Below are 13,379 nucleotides of genomic sequence, written 5' to 3' on the forward strand. Positions count from 1 at the left end.
GGGCTGCGGGCGAGGCCGCGGGGAGCCGCCCCCGCGCCTCTCCGCCCCCTCCCGGCGCCCCGCCCTCGCCGGGCCGGGCCCGGCTGCGCGCTCCCATTGGCCGGCGCCGTTCACGTGACGCGGGGCTGCCCGGCAGGTCGGTTGGGGCGCTGAGGCGCGGGGGGAGGGGGTGGCGGGGGGCGGCCGGCTCGGGCGGTGACAATAGCCCGGTCGGCGCCGGCAGGCCCCGCGCCCGGGCATGGAGGCCGAGGAGTTGGGCAGGTATCGGCAGGGGCCTCGGGCCGCGCTCAGGCCTCGCGTTGAGGATCGCTGTTGTCCCTCTCCTCCTCCTCCCGCGGCTGCGGGGAGCCGGGGCCGGACTGTGGCGGCCGGGCCGCTCCCCCCCCCCCCCCCCCCCCCCCCCCTCCGCCCTGCCCCGACCCGCCCTGGGCGCGGAGCGGGAGGGGAGGCGCTCCCGGCTTGGGGCGGGGGGCGCGGGCGCGGCGAGGTGGGCCCAGGGCTGGGGGGCGCCAGGGCTGGGGGGCGGCCCTCCTGGGGGGGCGCGGTGCCGCGTTTGCGTGTCCCGGGGGGGCTCCCGGTCCCTGCGTGGGGGGGCGCGGGGCTGCGTGGGGGCGGGAGAAGGGCGGGCAGGCGGTGCGGTGCGGTGCGGTGCGGGGGCCGCTGCGCGCCGGGCTGTGGCAGGGGCCGGCGGCCCTCGGTAGGGGGCGTCTGCGTTTGTGGGGGCTGCAGCGTGAGCGGGTCTCGCTGCGTGTAGGGGGGTGTGTGTAGGGGTGGCATTGAAAATTAATTACTAGGTTTTGTTCCAATGGATGTATCTTTTTCTTTTTCTCTTTTTTTTTTTTTTTACTTTTAGCATGAACTGAAGAGGAGGGGGTTAAATCACTACCTTTTTCTCATAGAACTGAAAGTATTTATTTAAATGTCCTGTAATACATATCTTTATAACAAAAGATGGTGTTTCTGAACACATGCAAGAAAAACTACCTTAAAAAATTTATATGAAGCTTAGAAGTAGGGATAAAAACTCTTTCATTACCATGTGGTTAGAGGACTATGTGCATGATACGGTGCAAATTTTCCTCTTAAGGGAATTTTTTCCCCTTTACAAGAGAGAGACTTTATATGCGCATAAAATAAGAAGGCACAGCATGAATTACAAGAGGACATTTGGTCTTGGATTAGATGCTTCTGCATCTCCACCGCTCTGTTCTTCCACTGTGTGATTAAGTGTTTATTACATTATGAACTGGATTCTACGTGTCTCAGTTGTTTCCCAATACACATCTGAAGACCAGTTTTGGTTAGTTCAGTAACTGTACAAGTATTTCCTATAAAAAACTCTTCCAGCAGGTGGAGGTGAGGTATTTACGCTGAAAATCTCCCATAACTTGGTTAGGCAACTTCCCCAGGAATCTGACAGAGCTATGTTCAAGTTTATTCTCCTTGAATCAGGGCAGGTATTTGGTTTAAAATCAGCTGCCTGATCACAAGACTATGGGCTGTTCTGGCATAAATCTGATTTGCAGTAGGATTCCTAAATACCCATTATGTGATAGAGTGGTCCCTTCTTTTGAGATATTTAGAATCACAGAATCATTTAGGTTGGAAAAGACCTTTAAGATCATTGAGACCAACCATTAACCAAGCACTGCCAAGTCCACCACTAAACCATGTCCCTAAGTGCCACATCTATATGTGTCTTAAATACCTCCAGGGATGGTGACTCAACCACTACCCTGGGCAGCCTGTTCCAGTGCTTGACAACCCTTTCAGTGAAGAAATTTTTCCTAATATCCAATGTAAAACTCCCCCCATGTAACTTGAGGCAATTTCCTCGGAAGAAGAGACTGATGCCCACCTCTCTACAGCCTCTTTTCAGTTGTAGAGAGCAATAAGATCTTCCCTCAGCCCCCTTTTCTCTAGGCTAAACAATTCCGTTTCCCTCAGCCACTCCTTGTAACCTTCTAGACAATTCACCAGCTTTGTTGCCCTTCTCTGGGCATGCTTCAGCACCCCAATGCCCTTGTAGCGAGTGGCCCCAAACTGAACACAGTATTCAAGATGCAGCCTCACCAATACTGAGTACAGGGAGGTGATCACTTCCCTTGTGCTGCTGGTCATGCTAGTTCAAATACAAGCCAGGATGATGTTGGCCTTCTTGGCCAAATAGCCAGTCCTGGCCAGATTTCTATATATGTAAAAATTATTTGGTGTTTTTATTAATAACTTTGAGATGGTAAAATTATTGCCTGAAAATTTACTATTCATTCAATCTTTTCTGTGTATTTGTATGGCAGTAGAATCTGTGGACAAGAAAGTGGCTGCATAGGTAGAAGGGAATGACAGTATGACGCAGAAGTTTGTGCTGGGGTATCAGAGCTGTATATGACTAATCCATGTGTGGAGCAAAAGAGCTGTATATGGGAAAATGTCTTTGTGGGTGGAAAGAGACTGAATCTGTGTGTGAGCACTTAAGTGTAGCATAAGTGTGGTATTTGTGTTGGGATCCAGTGTGTGATAACTGGGCAACATCTGCCACACAATGTTAAAGCTGTTTAATAATCTGCATAGTAACTAATGCTGTGTGTATTCATAATGCTTTGTAGCCCAGAATGATTCATCCATTCTGTATCATATCAGATAAAGTAATTGATGTCACATTGAGAAAATCTAAAACTCAGGAAACTTGAAGTCCAAAGAGTTTTAACTCGCTTGTGTTGTGTTGGTATGTTTGATAGACAGTTTGCCTTGATAATGTGTGCTACAGAGATTTTTTACAGAAAAAAAGGGAAAAGCTTTACGCTTCACTTACAAAAGTTGTGGTTTGTCCACGTTATAATAATCACGAGAGAACTGTGCTGTTAGTGTTGGGTTTAACATCACCTGATACCAGCTAAGCAGTCAGATTGTTTAGTGGATTTGAATAAGTTACTGCCTTGTTAATAGAGTCCTCGGAGAATGTAAGTGCGGTAGATGCCAGCTTTGATAAAGATTGATGTTTACAGCCTATTTGGTACATCATTAAATTTCTAAATTTTTGATAAATTACGTCTTTTTTTTTTTTTCCCCTTTCTAAGATACTACTTGTATCTTCAGCAAGCTCAAGCATTTTACACGCTCCCATTCCATCAGATGATGACTGCAGCACCAAACGTGGAAATCATGAGTGAGCAGCCAACTCTAGAGGGCATTCCGGAGCCGAACATTGCTCAGGAGCCTCCAAAAGGTAGTTTGACTGGGCTGTGCTAAGTGAGCTAAAACGTTAGTAATCAGTTGGGGGTGTGTGGAAGTTACTGGTCTTTGGACACACTGTTTCTTTGGACATACTAGATTTCCTTTTCTTGATGCTCCCTGAGGAAGTATTAATTACTTGTATTCTTTTTAAGTAACATTTTTTACTAGACAGTTAAAAAGATCAGTAAATCCAGGTGATAGTATTCACATTGTTCAGTCTCACAGAATTACCACGTTCCAGGAAAAGCAGATTTTTGTTTCAATAGATGAATGTATTATTTTTAGCAGATTTAATGGGCTTTAATACTATGTTAGAGAAGCTTTCTTTTCAAAGTCTCAAATTCCAGGGTTTTTTTATTTCTGCAAGAGAAGTACAGTATAATACTATTTATTTGAAATATTTTTGTTTAAATGGTGGTTTAGTGTGTTGTAGTAATCACAGATAGCTAATTGCTTTTTATATACTAAGGATTGTTTGGTGTTAGCAAGGCTTACTTAAACAAATACAGTGCTGGAAAGTGTCCTGTATGTGACACAAGTTTTGTACTTAATGCATTTGTGCATTGCCTTTCTTTTTTCCCACTAAGATTTTGTACACAGGCTTTGTAGTAACCATGCCAAGGAAAGATTCCTTGTTCTGTTACTCTGCTCGTTACCACATAAGCAGTAATCTCTGCCACACTTATTCTGATTCTATAGCAAATGTTCACACACTGAGTTTTGTCTTGCTTTTAATATTTAGATAGAGGTTGGAGCTCTCTGTATTGAGGTAACCTATCAGCCAGTTCATGCAGTGGCATTGTTTGTTTAAGTGCATTCTCTGATAAGCTTCCTTTTTTTTTTTTTTCCCCCTTTCTTTTTTTAGTTGTAATGCATGGCCAGATGAAATCACAGGAAGAAAACCTCCAGTTTAAAATAGTTGCGACTGCTCAATTCATTTGCAGTATTATTTGCTACAGTTAGGATGCATTTTAAGTGCTGTGCAGTTAGGCTTCTTTTGCAGCTTTCTTATTGGATTGCATGATATCACCATGAGCGTGCTGTTTGACTGCACATTCAGCTGTTTTTGCACAACCATAATCTTCTGTTATGAAGCTGTTCCCAGATATTTTTGCAAGACTTGGAAGTTGAGTAAGGCCTTCAAAGGCAAGGCTTGAAGATTTACGGAATACCTGTGATACGTACAGGAGCATATACGAAAGGCAAACGTTTGGAGTCCAGCTACCTGCTGTAATGAAAAAAGTAAAATTTCTAGGATTATCCTCTGAAACACTGCCCTGGCATTTGTCATCTTTCATGACAGTGTCAGGTTGGTAGGTACCTGATCAGCATGGGAGTTAGGAGAACGTTATCCTGCTTCATTTGAAATACATCCAACTCAAAGCAGTCACAGTATCTGTGGCATTGTGCCATCACACGAAAAACCTCCTAACTCTTCAAGGGGTAGGAAGGAAAAACTGCTTATGTGCCTCAACAAATCTGTGCTCTTTTACTCTCTCCTTCGTTGTAACTAGACTTTAGCTGGAGTACTGACTGTTACTTACAGCTTTCCTGGGCAGTTGCTCCAGTGATGCAGTGGGAATTTCACATGACTTTTGTCCTCCTTTTTGTTTGCACTCAGCTTTCTTTACAAGAACAGCCCAAAACCAGTTTGCAGACTTAAGGCAGTGCCCTAGTATCCACCATATTTATTCCTTACTGAGGGAGATCTTCATCTGGGAATTTTGAAAATCAGATGAACTCTCAATTTTAAAATAATACTTTGGCTGTTTGCTGATTGCTGCCAAATGTATTTTCATATTTTTCAAGTTGTGTTCTGCAGCTTGATGCTATTAATGAACGAGGATAGAGAGCAATCTCTGGGTGATTGTGTCATGACCAGCTGCTTGGATCTCTGAGCTTTAAGGGCCAGAAGATGAGGGAGGGGAATGGTTACTACTTCATGTTTGCATTTTATAAATAAAAATTAATGTTTGGTGTCACTCATTCAAATTGAGATCCTAAAGGTCTCATTACTTTACTATATGACACACTGGACAGTATCTATTCTGTTAAAAGTAAATTGTGAATAGCTTATGTAGCATTCAGCGATGTGTTTGTGTCCCTGACAAGTTTACACCTTACACTAGGTAATGCTTGAGACCATTTGCTTTTGACATGCTCTTTGGTTTCTTCAGTATGTTACATAATCTGTAACAATCAACCTTCATATTTAGACAGTGAAGTATGAATAGTAGACTTAAACTTACTGTTGAATTCCTTGGAACCTGAGCTTTGATGTTCTGGCATATTCTCCAAAATAAATTAAACTGTTTCCAAAGGAATCTTGCATGTAGCATGTAAACAGCCTAACTTAGTCATGAGGTTGTTCTTTGTATCCTAAGTCAACGTAGTTGTCTGTGAGCAGTCTGTGTGTGTCTGTGGTACAGAAACACCCAAGCTAGCTCTGTTGAGCCTGCATTTTTTTTTAAATTTTATTTATTAATTGTTTAAATTAATGAATTTTGAAGGTGAATTTATCTGTCTGATTTCTTTTTGTATCCATACATGTAGCTTAGTGTTTTTGAAATATCCACACTTCAATATTAGAAGTGTAAAAAAAGGGTATTTGCTGTGTGTTTCAGAAGTTAAAAAAGGAGGAAGGAAAAGAAAAGCCAAAGCAGCTGAGCCAAAGCAACCCAAAAAGCCTCCTGCTAAAAAGGAAAAAACAGCCAAGTCAAAAGGCAAACAAGAAAAGATCACAGATTCTTTTAAAGTCAAAAGAAAAGTGGACCGCTTTAATGGTGTATCTGAAGCCGAACTTCTGACCAAGACTCTACCTGATATTTTGACTTTTGATCTGGACATTGTAATTGTAAGTAACTCACAGTTACAAGGTTAGGTACAAAAGTGAATAGTCTGTACTCACTGGTTATGATTTACATTCTTTCTGCTTACTTATCTGTATTGCTTATATGGCAAGATCTTGCAAGATAAAGTATATAAACTCTTTCCTGTGTGTTGAGCTGCTTTGCATTTTCTGTTAAAAATGACAGTAACATAGCTCTAATTTCTGAGAAGTCTAAGGCTTACATATAGCAGCACACAGTCATGAAAGACCGTTACTTGACACTTTATTTACTGGAAGCACTACATCAGTGGCTTGGAACACACAGTGAGCTGATCTTCTGACATTGTGCATCCAAATGAGATGCTGCTGTAAAATTGTCATTTTTAAAAAAATAATGATGGAAGGTACCATTAACAGTTTTGTTTATTGACAGTAACTTAAAGAGAATTGAATAAACATCCTTACTGTAACTTGATTAAATTCCTGACTAGCAAGCCATGTTCTTATCGTTAAAATGAACTGGTATCTTTGTAGATTGGCATAAACCCTGGCTTGATGGCAGCTTACAAAGGACATCATTACCCTGGACCTGGAAACCATTTTTGTACGTTTAGTTTTCCTTTCTTCTTACAGAATTTGCAGAACTTTGTTAGAACTTGTGGCGTTCTAATTAAAGTGGTTTGGGGTTTGGTTTTGGCTTTTCTTTTTTTGGATGCAGAGGGATTTTGCTTTTAACCATCCAAGAGTGACTTAAATCCCATAACTACTTCTGTTAAATACTGTACATAAAAAGTAATTTTCAGTGCAAGTTTAGAATTGTCATGTGAATGCAGTATTGCCAAATAACTTATTGGCGTATTAGTGTGCAACATAAAGAATAAGATTAAACCTCTAGTACTTGAGTTATCGAGGGATTAACTTCTATTAACTAATAATAGGCATTAACTTCTGACATAAAATAAAAAATACATGCATTTTCCCAAAAATGCATTTCAGTAAGCCCTATTCTGTTCACATTTATTTATCTCTTCTAAACAAGCTTTCTAACTGATGAGAAAGCAAAAACGATTGTCCTTTCCCAGCAGGCATATGCATCTAACGTACCTGATTCTCTAGACATATTTTTTCATAGGTATTTTTCCATTTTAAGTAACATTTTCTGCAGTATGTTCTCATAAAGAAAGATCATACTTGAACTCAGAAATTCTCTGTTTTGTGCACTGGGATCCATCCCAGCTGTGGTGGTAGAGAGCTCCATTCCACGTGGGCTCATTTGCAGCCCTGTGATGCTCATGCCAAAATGCTTCTGGGTGTCCAGCAGACTTGTAAATCAGGCTTGGGCATTTCTCTAGTTTTCAGCTGCCTAGCCCAACTAATAGCCCTCTTTTCCAAGAAGCAGACCAGGTATGCATGCTCTGACAAATCCATGTGTCTGTAACCTTCCTGAATCATTAGGAGCTAGCTGTGGTTAATTTGTGTTTAAGAGATTGGCAGTGGGTATCACCAAAACTATACTGTTTTATGCTAAATATGAGTGTAAGGTGTCAGCAAGTTCTGTTGGAAAGGCCCAGTGCAAGAAGTGATGGCAGGGTTGTAAAGGAAAGCTGACATGTGCTTGCCACATTCTTTCCCACAAAATCCATACTTACCACATTCACTCCTGCTTAAGTGAACTGCAAATCTAAAGCTCTGTGCTGAGCTTTTGGAATAAAAGACTGGTTTCCATACACAGGATCATGGCGAGGAATTCCTGTTGTTCACTAGGGATTTTCTAACCTCTTGCAGCAGATTAAGTAATTTTGGCTGGTTTAAACTTTTCCGGATAGCGCAATAGTCTTCCCAAATTAAGTGGTGCACTGTTAACATAGATTCTTCTTTAGCATTCCAGTACTCTGATAGTCGAGGGGTTTTTTTGGCTTTGTTTTCTTTTCCTTAGAAAAATGGAAATGCTTATCTTCCTCCTTCACAGGGAAGTGTCTGTTCATGTCTGGTCTAAGTAATGAACAGCTGAACCATATGGATGACCACACCTTGCCACATAAATATGGGATTGGATTTACAAACATGGTTGAAAGGACAACACCTGGAAGCAAAGACCTCTCCAGGTAGGATAACAAGGGAGAATGTAATGCTTGTTAATGAATTAATAGTTGTGATTATAATTTTGAGTACTTTCTCTTTTAGCAAAGAGTTTCGTGAAGGAGGGCGAATTCTGATGCAGAAGTTACAAAAGTATAAACCTCGTATAGCGGCTTTCAATGGAAAATGTGAGAACCTTGACCTTTAAACTAATTCATTCTGTCAGCTTTTTTTGGTTGTTGTTGTTCACTTAATCCTATCTTCTTTTCATTTTAGGTATTTATGAAATTTTTAGTAAAGAAGTTTTCGGAATAAAAGTTAAGAACCTGGAATTTGGACTGCAGCCACACAAGGTGCCAGATACAGAAACTGTAAGTATTGAGACTGAGAAATGAAAACAGGGCAGTTCATTCTGGTTATTTCAAAACTAAGGAATTCTCAGGACTTGCACACACTTACAGTAACATCAGCATTTGCCCAAAGTGCAAGGGACGTGAAAGGCTTTTACTTAAATAAAGGGGAATAGTGCAATTTTCAGATACAGTTTCCCAAGAAAAGTTTGCAAATATGAAGGAGCTGCATTAATAGATGTATTACGGTCAGTAGGTTAGTGCATTCTCTGAAGACTATCTAAAATATAAATAAAACATACATGTTTTTATCATGTGTCATCTACTTTCATCTGGTTCTCTGTGTCGAATTCCCTTATGTTTGTATGACTGAATTTTGATACTGACCATGACCATGGTGCTGGTAGTGTCACAGTGCAGGAGAAAGTAACAAGCCCATCACTGTGCTCATACACACTATGGTTACAGCGTTACTGGATCTAGGCATGCCCAAGTCCTTCCATCAGACTCGGTCTTCTTAAGCTGATTGGCAGCTTGAAGTTAAATTGGACAGTTAAGATAAAGCAAATAGTTTGATGAAGTATATTAGTCATAGACACCTAGTGCTGGAAAACATCTCGAGAGACCAGCTATGTGTCATCAGAAATAGGTTTCTTTAATGTGTTCTTATAAACAGGTTCAGGCAAAGGCAGTTACACTACCTGCCAAGGTAGCTTATTGCAAAGTTTTCATTGCCTTGTCAGTTCAAAAGTTGGGGTGCTTTTTATTTCTGTCCCAAATTACTAGTGCTGCAAGTTTAAGCTCAATTTAAACTGTCCTCTAAAGGTGAAGTGTTGCCATCAGAGCCTGAAGAACTGTTGGTGATAAAGGGCTTGCTTCTTAAGTAGCTCTTAAAGACTTCTGCAGTACATGTAATTTGCAAGAAAGAGTAGTAATCCTCTTTACTAGTACTCATTCATAAATACTGCATGGTAACAAAGGTATTGGATGCAGTTCTTTTTTCCTGAACTGACTTTGTCTTTGGTTAGAGCTGTTGGCAGAGATAGAGATGCTTAAGTCGGCTTCAGCCACGCTAACCCTGTAGTTTCAGACCCTGGCAAGTGTGATGCAGGCGCCCTTGGCTAAGGAGCCAGGCCTGTTAACCTGTGGTGCCTCCCTCAGCAGTTGCATGCTGTTTGCATGCTGTCACGTATTGCTCTGTGGACTTCCTGGCTCAGAGCTCCGCTTGCTCAGGGAGCTCTGGGCGGTGCTCCACTCTCCAGCGTACACTTACAAATTGGACTTCTTGTAACACATGCTGGTACTACTCCAGCACATGAACAACTGGTTAAAAGTGTCCTCTCTCCAGCAGCTGGTAATTGGCCCCTTTCTTCAGCACAAGACACCTAGCTGGGCAAGAAAAATGAAAGGCTCCTTTTATCCTTTTCCACAACCACCCGTGACATGAGTGGAAGTTTGTAAAAAGGTTAAAACAGTGAGCTTAACAGTTAAAGTTCTTCTCAATGCACTAAATATTAACTCATAGCTCAGGGACAAGTAATGCTAATTTTCCTGCTCTTTGTCTCAAGCTGTGCTATGTTATGCCGTCATCCAGTGCAAGATGTGCTCAGTTTCCTCGTGCACAAGATAAAGTTCACTATTACATAAAGCTGAAGGATTTACGGGATCAACTGAAAGGCATCGCACCAAACACAGAGGTACAGGAAGTGCAGTACACGTTTGACTTGCAACTTGCACAAGGTATAGTCATTATTTTTTTAATTCTTTATTAAAAATGTAGCATAATGTACAACACAACTAGCAGTTTCCCCAAGTAAAAAGAAAGAAGGAATTTAAGGGGATGGGGGGAAACATGCCATCTTCTCTAAATCGTGTGGTGTAGGATTACAGATTCCATTCTCTTCTTAATACAGTCTTAATTATCTAAGGGGACCAGGGATTGTCTTGTAGAATATGTAGTTCTCTGATAGAAATGCTCTTTGATCATTTTTATTTTGAATATTAATATTTGAGGTCTTCTCTTTTGGCAGAGGATGCTAAGAAGATGGCTGTCAAAGAAGAAAAATACGATCCAGGTTATGAAGCAGCGTATGGCGGAGCTTACTGTGACCGTCCACCATACGAAGGTGAACACTGCGATTTCTCTTCAAATGGAATTGGTAAAGTGCGGTGCTTGGGGTGTTCAGTCTGTAAACCATTACTTACGAACAAATACTTAGTGGTATTAACTGCCTTTTTTAAATCTGTATTTTATATTTTTTATTTGTTTTAGCAGCAGGCAATCCACAGTACTGTGAGGGGTCATCCTTCGGCGAAGTTCCTAATGGACAATGGATGACACAGTCCTTTGCAGACCAGATTCCGGAGTTCAGTGCTGGTATGATACGGGAAGAAGAGGGAAGCAGCGCATGAGAGCTGTTTCTTCTCGGCTATGCATACATGCTGCAGTTTTAATGCAGTGCTCAAGAGTGGTACCTCGGTTCTCCAACTGAAGCGTTTTAATAGTATTTTATCTCCCCTAGGTATTTTATTATAGTCCAAAGTAAGTGTGTGGTAGGCTCAAATCAATGAACTAGATAATTTTAAGGAACTGTCCAAACTTTTTCTAAAAAAGTTAGCCCTTTTTTGTATATGAGTTTTATATTTAATGTATACCATTTCTTGCGGTTTTTGACAAATTGCTTTCTCATTTGTGAAGATTTCTTTGGGGCGTTAATTTTATTCCATAAATTGTAATGTAGTGGTTAACAGCAGCAGCATACTTTTTACTGATGCCTGAATATTTGGATATCTCATAATCCTTTTATATCTGGAAGGGGAAATGGGAAGTGTACCCTTATCTTACATGAAGTGGTGTTTTTAATCATGCACAGTTAAGCAAATTGTGCTTTTTTAAAGTCTGCCTTTTACCTTCTTAAAAAGTGCAGAAAGTTGTGTTCTGCAGCTGTGAGTACTGAGTATTTTCTGGGTGGGAAGAGAGCTCTGTCTATTTAGTGATTGGACTGTATTCAGGATTAAGGGAGTGGAGACATCATCTCAAGTCACAACACTGGGGAGGAAAATTAGTGTTGCGCAAGACAGGGCCTAAATGTTCTACCTGAGCTGTCTTAGGGTAAAGTGTCCCTACCACTCCATCTCTTTCCCCCTTATATTCCAATGTAAGGACCTGAAATTCCTTTAAAAAAAGTCAAACTAAAAAAACCTAAAACAAACAACAGTGGTTCCTGAATTCTGTGGCATTTAAACTCTTGGTCATTCCTCTGTGATTAGTCTCTTCACCTGACCTTTAGCAGGAGACAACCCCTTTGAACAGATTGCATTGCAGGGAACTGGAAGACCATATTCCCTTTAAAAATCACATACAGCTACGTGGTGTAAATTGGATACAGTTAGCACAGGGTGAAAGAGGCTTGCAAGTTAGCAGTTTCAAATGTACAGTGCTCTTCAATCTGTAAGACCTCAGAGGGCGTTCTCCTTATTCCTCTAACATAAAAAATACTAAGTTAAATGTAAGGGCAGCTGTTCCATGAATAAGTGAGCTGTAGAAACTACAGCTCTCTTCTGAAGAACTCGCTTAAACGATACACATTTTTGGCCAATATTATTGACTGAGAAAGAAGTGATAGTCCATGCTTGTGCCTAACCATCATCTTCTTTCCCTCTTGTATCATGTGAGGAAGAGATGAAGTAAAAGCAATAAGCTGATCAAAACATTGCAGTTTTGATGATCTTATGACAGTAGGTGCTTCACATACTTGAAAAAGTAGATACAAACAGTATCTCCACAATCCACGCTGGTCAGAGATTCCTGTACTGGTGCGTTTACTCCTATCCTCACAGCCAGTGACAGTTGTCATGCATTGAGTGTGACTAGTTAGCGTAGATTCTAATCCTGCTGTAACAGCTCTCACTGAGATCACACACTGTCAACCTGTTGTGAGGCAGGCATGATGTTTACAGTTTCTTCCCAAATTATGTGGCTTAATTCTGAGCGTCTTAAATCAAGAAAGTGTGTGTTATGATTCTGACTGTGTTTATTAGCTTCAGCATTAAGCTGTTCAGTATATTGTCAAAAAGGTATAGGACTTGTCTTATCTGTTATTTAAAGTGTACTGTATCATGTATTGCTGTTTACATGGATGTTTTCCTGCAGGTGCTCTAAGTATCTTGCATCAGGGATTTGTTACATTCAATTTTGTTTTTCAACAGAATTAGAAGCATGTAATTAGCACTGCTGAACATGTAGCACAGTAGGATATAACTACTGTAAGCCTATCCTGTTTGATTGGAAGGGAATGGCATCTGTCAACAGAGTCAACTACTAGGTTATCTAGGTATAAAATACCGTTAAGTGTACAATGACCATGTCACTAAATATTGCAGTTCTCTGTGTGCTCCCTCAGAACTGGTGCTCTTTTCATTACAGTAACACAGAAGTTCTTAATTTGTCTTAAATCTATCAATGTTTCACAATAAAATCAGGAATTGTATTGCAGTGTCTTAAAATGTGCTTTTGCATCTTGCTAGCAAGGGTCTCAGTGCACTGCAGGACATGTCAACTGCAAAACAGCGTCATCATGCAACAGAACTCTACTCATTAAAATGCTGCTTAGGTTTTTATTTCAGGCTGTTTAATGTGGGCTAGACAACTAAAGACACCTTGTATGTCATACTTCAAGTATTTCCTGTGTAGATTTTTCTACCAGCAGACAGCAGTCTTATTTATAAACACCTTACATTAAAACACACTGTCTGGCACTGAATTTCACCTCTGTAAGTGTTTAATGGAAGTACTCCATTGTCAGTAACCTTGTTTCCTTATGTTATGTGAAAGTCAAGATAATCTGAACTGTCAATCCAGCCTCCCCCTCCAGCCATACGCACAC

General features: G+C 41.0%; 1 protein-coding gene across 6 annotated transcripts; it reads left to right on the forward strand.

Moving 5' to 3' along the window:
• The first annotated feature begins 146 nt into the window (after positions 1 to 146).
• On the forward strand, positions 147 to 12,983 carry TDG (thymine DNA glycosylase). Of its 6 annotated transcripts, none has more exons than XM_040594685.1 (10): positions 147 to 261; positions 3,078 to 3,226; positions 5,859 to 6,088; positions 6,599 to 6,668; positions 8,034 to 8,169; positions 8,249 to 8,331; positions 8,420 to 8,514; positions 10,062 to 10,233; positions 10,524 to 10,652; positions 10,766 to 12,983. In XM_040594685.1, exons 1-10 carry the CDS (start codon positions 239 to 241, stop codon positions 10,903 to 10,905), a joined length of 1,227 nt encoding a protein of 408 aa, XP_040450619.1. In that variant the 5' UTR covers positions 147 to 238; the 3' UTR covers positions 10,906 to 12,983. The 6 variants fall into 6 exon arrangements, with proteins under 6 accessions (XP_040450619.1, XP_040450620.1, XP_040450621.1 ...); XM_040594686.1 differs by having other exon boundaries at positions 10,769 to 12,983; XM_040594687.1 differs by having other exon boundaries at positions 10,772 to 12,983.
• The last annotated feature ends 396 nt before the right edge of the window (positions 12,984 to 13,379 follow it).

The sequence above is a fragment of the Falco naumanni genome, chromosome 5 (assembly GCF_017639655.2).
Source record: "Falco naumanni isolate bFalNau1 chromosome 5, bFalNau1.pat, whole genome shotgun sequence".
NCBI lineage: Eukaryota > Metazoa > Chordata > Aves > Falconiformes > Falconidae > Falco > Falco naumanni.

Excerpts from the sequence above, each read along its gene's own strand:
- TDG (XM_040594685.1), top strand. The coding sequence starts at position 239 with ATGGAGGCCGAGGAGTTGGGCAG. Across the intron at positions 262-3,077 it reads GAGGCCGAGGAGTTGGGCAG|ATACTACTTGTATCTTCAGC; the intron begins GTATCGGCAGGG and ends CCCCTTTCTAAG. Across the intron at positions 6,669-8,033 it reads TGGACCTGGAAACCATTTTT|GGAAGTGTCTGTTCATGTCT; the intron begins GTACGTTTAGTT and ends CCTCCTTCACAG.